The 8,935-nt window shown below is 34.0% G+C and overlaps 1 protein-coding gene across 1 annotated transcript; it reads left to right on the top strand.

The window, feature by feature from the left end:
- Positions 1-3,750: 3,750 nt before the first annotated feature.
- Positions 3,751-8,074, top strand: LOC147501396 (homogentisate phytyltransferase 1, chloroplastic-like). The gene is made up of 13 exons (XM_086606445.1): positions 3,751-3,890; positions 3,994-4,038; positions 4,599-4,858; positions 4,944-5,027; positions 5,463-5,537; positions 5,694-5,777; positions 6,023-6,112; positions 6,214-6,315; positions 6,398-6,493; positions 6,807-6,878; positions 6,978-7,073; positions 7,576-7,680; positions 7,826-8,074. The coding sequence occupies exons 1-13, from the start codon at positions 3,833-3,835 to the stop codon at positions 7,865-7,867; spliced, it is 1,209 nt and encodes a 402-aa protein (XP_086462571.1). The 5' UTR covers positions 3,751-3,832; the 3' UTR covers positions 7,868-8,074.
- The last annotated feature ends 861 nt before the right edge of the window (positions 8,075-8,935 follow it).

Below are 8,935 nucleotides of genomic sequence, written 5' to 3'. Positions count from 1 at the left end.
AGAAAGCGTACTTTTCAAAATTATGAAAAATCAAAGGTAAAAAGCTTACCATTCATCTCCTATACGTTCCTATGTAACTGACAAACATGCTTAATACTTTCACAACAATGTTCAATAGGCTTTACACATTTATCTATAAACTTGGTCACTTATACACACTTGAAAATCACATTAGGTTATTCAAGTCTCAAAATGTTAATATATAATAAGAAAAATAGAAAGGATTCGAAGTGTCAACAAACTATGATTTCCAGGCTTGTTAGAGATCATGAATTAAGCGTGTGGAAAAGGGTCAACAAAGTCTATCTTGTGCATGCACATCAATGAAAATAGGTACCAATTTCTCTAATGTCATTACCTATACATGACAAAAGTTGATGTTATATATACACAATAAGTGTTATTGTTTTTATCAAGGAAGTCTTATGCATCATAGAACGCCAAAAGAAACCCTCTCGACATGACCATTTGTTTTCTTACAAAGAGATAACACATGCACCATATCACCAATGCTAGTCGTGTGATGTGTTTTTGTGCACAATTATATTGTTTAGGAGAAAATTCCAGCTCCCTAGCACCCATAAGAGATCAGAAGAATGGACAACGGATTAGTAGACTAAATATTCACGAAAATTCAGCCATTAACGTACACCATAGTTCACAATTCAGCCTATAACAACAACCAAATCACAGCATTAAAACCCACGCCTATGTGTAGTCTCCACTCTCCGCTCTCCATTCTCTTATTCTCCGCCATTCCTCTCCAAACCCTTATTGCACTCATGTTGAGTGTCATTGATATCAAGTGAGATCACTTCAATTTCCATAACAACAGGTGAGTTGTTTCTCTCTCTTTTTTTTACCGATGACAATTATAAAATTTTATGCATCTTTTTGGATATGGTATATTGAATTTAACATTATGTTTTCCTATGTCGAATGCAAAAGAAGATATTACTTAGACAATGATATTGGAAATTACAGTTGTGTTATACCTTATAGAGTCCTGGGGGATGGTTACAACAAGTGAGTTTGAGCAAATTCGGGAACCCGATCTTGGGAGAGAGGGAGTGTGGAATTGGGGGTTTATGCGCGAGTTTGTGGTTCTATTGAATAATTGAATTGAATGGGAAAGGAAAACAGAAAAACGGAATAAGGAGTAACGGCTATACTAATGGCAGTCTTGAATAATCCAATTAATTTTCTGGTGAAGAAAAAAGGAAACTTTAATGACTCCGTTTGGAATACAAATCGCACACGTTTGCTAGGCTTTCTAAAGAATTGAGTGCATGCTCTTCTTTCCAAAGAATCAAGTACATGCATATGGTCTTTCTAAAGTACTCAACCATTTTAAATTTCATTATTGTAAATTTAGTGGATGGGCTAAATGGTTTTTATTTTTTAATTTTGGTAACTCCTCTTTAGGTTATTTATAAAGTACTCCACCGTTTCAAATTTAATTATTGTAAATTTAGTGGATGCTAAATGGGTTTTATTTTTTAATTTTGGTAACTCCTTTTCATGTGATTTATTGTTTGATGATTAAATGTGGGCTATTAGGAAGGTCATGGGGTTTCAAAATTAATTGTATTCATTTATGGCCCTACCTCAAAGTTTTTCTCAATGCAATATTTGTTGCACACGTGTCCCCCATCTAACCCATCTAATGCAGATCCCTATGAACTTACCTCACATAAAAAATGATATGCGCCTCCACGGTAAACATGTTGGTGGTAGTTTTTTTATTATAGTTCTTCAAGATCTCATGGGGAAGATTGTGAGCAAATCATCTGCAAGAACATGAGTGACTATACCATTTCAAATTTAGGGGGGAGAGTTGGTATAGGCCTAAGTAACGTAGTACTTCAATTCATCTTAAGCTTATGTGGTACCCAATTTTAGTACTATGTAAGTATTTGCAATAAACAACAGAAATTCAGAGTATTGTTTAAGTTCATACATCATAAATGCGATAAACAACACAAACTAACAACACTAATTAAGTTCATACCATTCATATTTTGAGAAACAATATATCGGGAATTTCTCAAAATATGAATGGTATGAACTTAATTAGTGTTGTTTCCAATTCATGTAGAAATTCAATTTGTAAGTTTCCAACTAATGTATCACAATATTAATTTGGAGAGGGGAATTTTGACTTGAGTTCCACTACTTTGTGGTCTTTTATTTACCCAAAAAAAAAAGAGTTCCGATCCACTTTGTGGTTATCATGACTCATGAGACATTTATCAAGGAGCCGAAAAAGGGGATTGTTCTCCGTTATTATTACCATTTAAGTTTTGTTTTTTCATCAATGAATTTCAATAGTTATTACGTTACTGAAGTTGTTTCACCCTCGTCGGTCCAACTCTATCATCAGTGATCTTATGAATCCATGATAGTTCTTTTTCTCTTCGGTGGAACCGTTCAACTCCTTATATTCCACTAGAACTTTGCTCATACGTGTTTTTTTTTCCAATCTTAACTTTGACTCAGAAGAAGAGAAGCAGCTTGATGTGGAAGAGAGCGAATGAGGGTCAAACCGAAGGATAGAACTAACCCACACGTTCCAGCACAAAAAAAAACCTCCGAAATCAATTCTGATTGGTGTATTGCATTAAAATAATGAGTCAAATTCTCTCTCATCTCTTTCCTCTCTCCTCACCAGCCGATCACAGCTGACTTCTGAAGTGTGTTTTTGTGCTGGTTCATGTGTGACAGTCGCGCCCCAAACAGAAATCCGAAGTTGTTTTTTATCATACATTTCCAATTATTTGACTTGTTCCCTACCAATTGTTGAGTGTTGACACGACAACTTAAGCCCAAAACACAAAAAAGAGTTGATACCGAATTTGAACGAATGCCAAAAAAATATTTGGACGACCAAAAAAATAATTGAACGAATACCAAAAAAAAAAATGGAACGACCAAAAAAATATTTGATCGAATACCAGGTTACCAGGTCTTTTGCCAAGGAAATGTAGTTTGACTTTTGAGTTGCAAAGTTTCAAACGATTGAATGAATTCGACCAATACAAATCGAGTCTTTTAACCCAAATCAATCTCACAATCACAGCACTTGCCTTGGCGTTGACATTTTTAAATCAGGATTTTATTTTCTCTTTACTTCATCAAAAATCCCACGCCCAACTAGTTACAGTATAGTAAAATAAAATAATATATCTGGGCTACCAAGAGGATATCCCTATAGGGATGAGTGTTTCGAGAGTTCGAAAATCAAAAACAAAAAGGAAGAGAGAGAATATGGGTTTGTTTTTGATTTTCGGACCGTTAGATCTCGGATCCAACGGTCTCGGCTGGCGTCCCTATAGGAATATCCTCATGGTAGAGGAACTCATAATTTTATGTATCTTTTCTTTTTGGGACTATTTGGCCCAATACATTTCTTAAACACGTACTAGTTTTTATAATATATAGTAATAATAGTTGAATTAGAGGGATGAATAGGGAACTGAAAAACCGTGGGTCAGTCAGCAACAGCACCAACTTTTTTGTAACTTTTTATCTTGAGGCCTCACAAACATTGGATGTGTTTAATCCAAACGGGGCGATGAACGAGCGTAATACTAGCGTATGTAAATTGTGAAGTGTCCAGTTTACAATTTATTCTACTTTCGTAGCTGAAAATTTCAGGTCTTGACTAAATATTTTAATGCTTACAAAAGAAAGGACTAAATACTTTAATGGTTCAAAGATGCGTGTAATGTGCCTCTGAAGCATATAAATGCATCTCATTTGTGTGTAATCATCAAAACATAAACATTGCAGCCTGCATAGAAGAAGAAAAAAAATATCCAGAAACAACGTTATGACTTCTTCATATTTGAAAACCTCACTTCCCTTTGAACATTGCATTCCTCAACAGGGTACTTTTCATTAGTCTTTCCTTCTTCTCTTTGTGCGCTTGCTCTCTAATATGAGTAGTATGTTCAATGGACTTTGTTCTAATTATGTCTTGCTCTTTTACAGTTACTACGTGGAAAAGATTAAAACCTATGCAATTCCAATGTAAAGGTGGAGATTAATGTAGTTACACTTTTTATGTTTGTTTTACAGTTTCCTACTATAGCTTATTGCCATATGTAAGTTACTATGTTAAATATTCTTCGGCAAATCCTTCTTTCAATTATATTCATTATGGGTCAGCAAATACTCTCATAATTCAAGTTAGTTTGCAACTTTTTAGCTGACCCGCTTTGGCTTAGGCATGCCGCATGTTTAAGCACAGAATGATATTGGTAGCATTGCTCGATCTACAATGCCAGTTGAGAGAAATATCGGTTCGTCTGATTACCATATTTGACGTGATCGAGTTTTTAGTTTATTTATCGAGTTTCTGCAACACTTTTTTTTCACTCTCAGTACTTTGTAGTTTGTACAACAACAAATTGGAATGGCTCCTTATGGCTGCTAAAAGCAGTTCATTACCTTAACGTCTTTGGTTTCCGGTTTCACATTGTTCAACCGTGTTTTAGCATCAGAAATATTTACTATAAACAATTTTATGTCTCCATTAATTTACATATTTACTGTTTGATTGTTCATTTCTTTACTTATTTCATTGTTTTCTGTAGGGTGTGGTATACCAAATCAAGGGCCAAACCAGAGGAGGAATAATTTCAATGCACGTAATTCCTTGACTGCTAACATTGAGAACTATATTGTCTCCGAACACAGAAGTTCAGATAAAAGCCGCAATCATTCCACAACAATTATAGAGCATGAGACTGCAACAGAACTCGACGATGATCAGCCAGAGTCCTTCCTAAGCAGTATCATCACAAAGTTTGAATTGTTGCGAAAATTTTCTCGTCCATATGCAATATTGGGCACAGTATGTTTCTTAAATACCAAGAATTAACTTAGTTTGTGAATCGACTAATAAGGTTCTGTATCTAAGTTCACCTTGTTATAAACAGGCCCTTGGTGTAGCATCATGTTCCCTCATTCCTCTGGAAACAATTTCTGAAATATCTCCTAGATTTTTCGTTGGAGTACTGCAGGTGATTATATTTTTCTTCTTACTATATATATATATATATATAATATGGGTTGACAACTTATCTTGACATCCAAAATCTAAAAGTGAATTTGTACATTAAACTAAGGGCTGATTTTTGGTAGAGAAGATCTTCTTATCTTGGATAGAATCTCCACCAAAACTCGTCTCAATTGGACATGTCAAGCTTTATTAAAAAGAGTGCTAAAATTGTGGACCATTAGATAAATATTGAACTTAAACACAATTTTTGACAAGGTTAGACATGTTCAAATGTCTTGATAATTTGTGGAGATGATCTCTATTGTATGGAGAATATATTCTCAAAAAATCAGCTCTTAGTTCATTGTGTAAGTTGTGGATGTAAAGATAAACTGTCAAAATAAACTGTCAAGGTATTTTTGGTGATGCTCTAACATTGTTATTGTTGTTGTTGCAGGCAGCCTTACCTATGATGTTGATTCACCTTTTTACAAATGGAATTAATCAATTGTTTGATGTTGAAATGGACAAGGTAGATATTAGATACTTATATACGTCAAAGCAACTGATTAATTCTTTAATATAATACAAAGAAAGAAAGGGAAATGAAAGTTCAACAATAATCTTTTCTTCTCTAGACAAAATATGGTTTTCCATTTTTAATTATTTTCTGTCCCTTTCTTTTCAGGTTAACAAGCCATTCCTACCAATTGCTTCAGGAAAAATGTCTATGAAAACTGGGGTGGCCATAGTAGCCATCGCATCTTCCTTGGTGCGTTAATCAGCTCAATTCTGACGTATTGAGTAAATCTTGAATTCCAATTTTCTTTTGTATTCTATGTTGGAATTCCTTCTGTATTTAAGAGAAATGGTGTATTTACATATATAACAACATAAACTAGGCCATAAACTATATATAGGATAATTTCCTCATTTACTTGTCACTTTTGTTACTATGATATGTCTGATACAGAAAGAAGTTATTACAGTCACTAAATGGTTTCCTTAATTCTACAGAGTATTGTTATGGGAATAATGATTCAGTCGCCACCATTATTATGTGCCATTCTTACGTTCTTTGCATTTGGAGGTGCATATTCTATTGATGTAAGTGTTTTTAACTTCTTAAAAAAAAAAAATCGAAAAAGTAGATTACTTTGTAGTTCCTCATACAAATTTCTTGAACTTATTTTTTTCTTTTGCATTAGTTTCCCTTTCTTAGATGGAAGAGTAATGCTATTCTTGCCGCAATTTGCATCATGGGTGCAAGAGCATTTTCTATTCAAATTTGCGTCTTCCTTCACATCCAGGTATCATCAGATTATCTTAGCCATATATCTCATGCTTATTTCATATAATAGAAGAGTTCATAACATCTATGTTAACTTCCAGAGATATGTACTTGGGAAGCCTATGGCGTTTACAAGATCATCAGTTTTGGCCACAGTGTTCATGTGCATGTTTGCAGTTGTTGTCTCAGTACTCAAGGTATTACATCAATGGTATTCAGAAATCCTTAAACGTGAATATTATTTTCTAAACAAAAAAGTTGGTAAGGAACAAAGACACTGGTTGGTACACTGGGTGTTATGAATGCAAAAAGCACACTACTAATGTTAGCGCCAGAAGGCACGAGAGATCACTAGTCTATTACATCAACATTATCTCAAAAACTGATCTGGACATATGGGAAAAAGTCTCATATTTGAACGTACTATTAAATCCCGTTACATACTTACTCTGTAATAGCATATTGACTTCTAAGTCAAGTATAAATTTTGTAATTTGGTTTGAACTTTAGGATATACCTGATATGGATGGAGATGAAGCGTTTGGAACGAAAAGCTTAGCGATTCTCTTGGGTAAAGAAAAAGTAAGTGTCTACGTTTATAATTCTTCAACCATATGACATGTGAAAGTTATAAGAATTTGTTTTTAAGCAATACCTTTTATTGCATTAATTATGGAACAGGCATTTTGGTTTGGCTCCTCTTTGTTGATGATGACATATGGTGTTGCTATGGGGGTAGGGGCATCATCACCACTCATGTATAGCAAGCTTGTAACAGTAAGTATTCTCTCAGGCCTAAGCTTATAATTACATGTCTTCAACCGGCCACTTCCTTGTTCTCAGTTATTCAAATCCATTAATTATCTTCAAAAACTTAATATAAATAGTACTGGCCGGAATCTAGTCGAATTACATGCCTCGCGACTCGCGAGTCACGACATTATTGCTAACACATTTTTGGCGTGCTTTCAAGTCTATTGTGCGGCAGATTACAGTGTGCTTTTGACATGTCACGACCTGTATCAATGCTCAAAGTTTTTGGAACGGGCCTTAAGGTCAAATGTCATTTAACGTTGTTTAATCTAGAATCAGGGTTTTCATCCTGATTTTATGGAAAACATAACACCATAAGAATAAGGCTAGCGAACATATGTACCACAGTAATAATCCAGCTTAACCCTGAAGGCCTCAACCAACATGGACAGAGGTGTGTAGACAAGAATAAACTGAAAAAAATCATAGTATCTGCTATTCTGACAAATTAGTACCCTTCTTGCAGGTACTGGGACATGGAATCCTTGCTTCCATTCTTTGGCTACGGGCTAAGTCTGTCAATATATCAGATCATGAAGCTGTATCAGCATTCTACCGATTTGTTTGGAAGGTAAATAGAAAGAGATAGTGAATTCAAAGGCTAATTTGTTCTTTTCTTGGTAGGGCTAATTTGTTGAAGTTACACAAAAATCAAGGTTACAAAGGTGTTATACAAAAAATTTAACCTCATTTATTTTTTTCTCGTTTTCATGCAGCTGCTCTATGCAGAGTACCTTCTCATCCCATTTGTTCGTTGAGCAACCAATGCGGTTTTTTCACATGGAAGCTAAAATGAGGCCCAAAGAATTCTTTGTATTTATTTTGCAACCATTTTATACTTGTAGAATATTGTTTAGCAATTTTTTTTTAGAAAAAGTTAACCTTCATTTCATAACCGTGTCAACTACTTGTAAATTACTCTTATCAATGAAAAGGTCCTCAACCTATATATACGTTTCCCCTAATCTTCTAAATCTATTTTCAATACGGTATAAAGTTGTCCCCTTCACGCTAGTTACATTTGAGTTTGTCTGTATTTCATGTTTTTTTTTAGGCTATATCAATTCTAGAAATTGGGCTCTAGACACTTTTTTTAGTGTGTTTTTTGTCTAGAGAAATATCAATATTATCTTTTGATTCTACTCCAATTTTAGCAACACGTAATTTTTTGGGTGTATTAACTATTTTTAAAACTTCTTATTTTTCCTTTTTACCCTTTCATTTGTAACTGCCAATTTCTTCCACAAATAAATAATACGAAAATCTCAATAGGTGTGTGTGTGTCAATCGAGGCCACTCATCAGGCAAGGGTGCGTGTGTATTGCTCTAAGATGTACTGCAATCAAATAATACAATTGTCTTATAAAAAAAAAATCATTTGTCCTTTCACAATTTCACAATTTGAATTACATCAAACAAAGTTTAAATATGCTATTCAAAATTATCAGAGATGCATTTTAAATTGTTAAAGCTGTATTGAAATTAGTTATAATCAACATACATTTTTTCCGTTTTTGAAGTTGATGTTTTCCACATTGTTTTGGTCTCTCCAGAAATTCATCTCACTTTTAATTGGAATTTTGTAGATTTTGGATGAATTTTAGTTATTTTGATTAACCCACTACTCTTTTGGTAACTGATTTAGTTCGTAGTTTTTTTTTTGTTGGTAGTTGGCTACTTTAGTTGGGACTAATAAAAGAGGTCAAAATTGTAAAAGTCAGTCTGAAATTTGAGACAGATGTCAAATTTCAGTTTTTATGGAGGAAAAACAAAAATAAAAGTTTGCTATTTCCTCTGAACTTAAGAAATTTGCCTCTGTGTACCTA

The sequence above is a fragment of the Coptis chinensis genome, chromosome 4, assembly GCF_015680905.1.
Source record: "Coptis chinensis isolate HL-2020 chromosome 4, ASM1568090v1, whole genome shotgun sequence".
Taxonomy (NCBI): Eukaryota; Viridiplantae; Streptophyta; class Magnoliopsida; order Ranunculales; family Ranunculaceae; genus Coptis; species Coptis chinensis.
Note: the sequence above shows the minus strand (reverse complement) of the source record. Positions and strands in the feature narration are given on the sequence as shown.

Bases quoted from the DNA above. Each gene is read 5' to 3' on its own strand.
- LOC147501396 (XM_086606445.1), top strand. From the start codon at position 3,833: ATGACTTCTTCATATTTGAAAACCTCACTTCCCTTTGAACATTGCATT. The intron at 5,538-5,693 runs GTAGATATTAGA...CTTTCTTTTCAG, and splicing joins TTGATGTTGAAATGGACAAG to GTTAACAAGCCATTCCTACC. The intron at 6,316-6,397 runs GTATCATCAGAT...GTTAACTTCCAG, and splicing joins GCGTCTTCCTTCACATCCAG to AGATATGTACTTGGGAAGCC.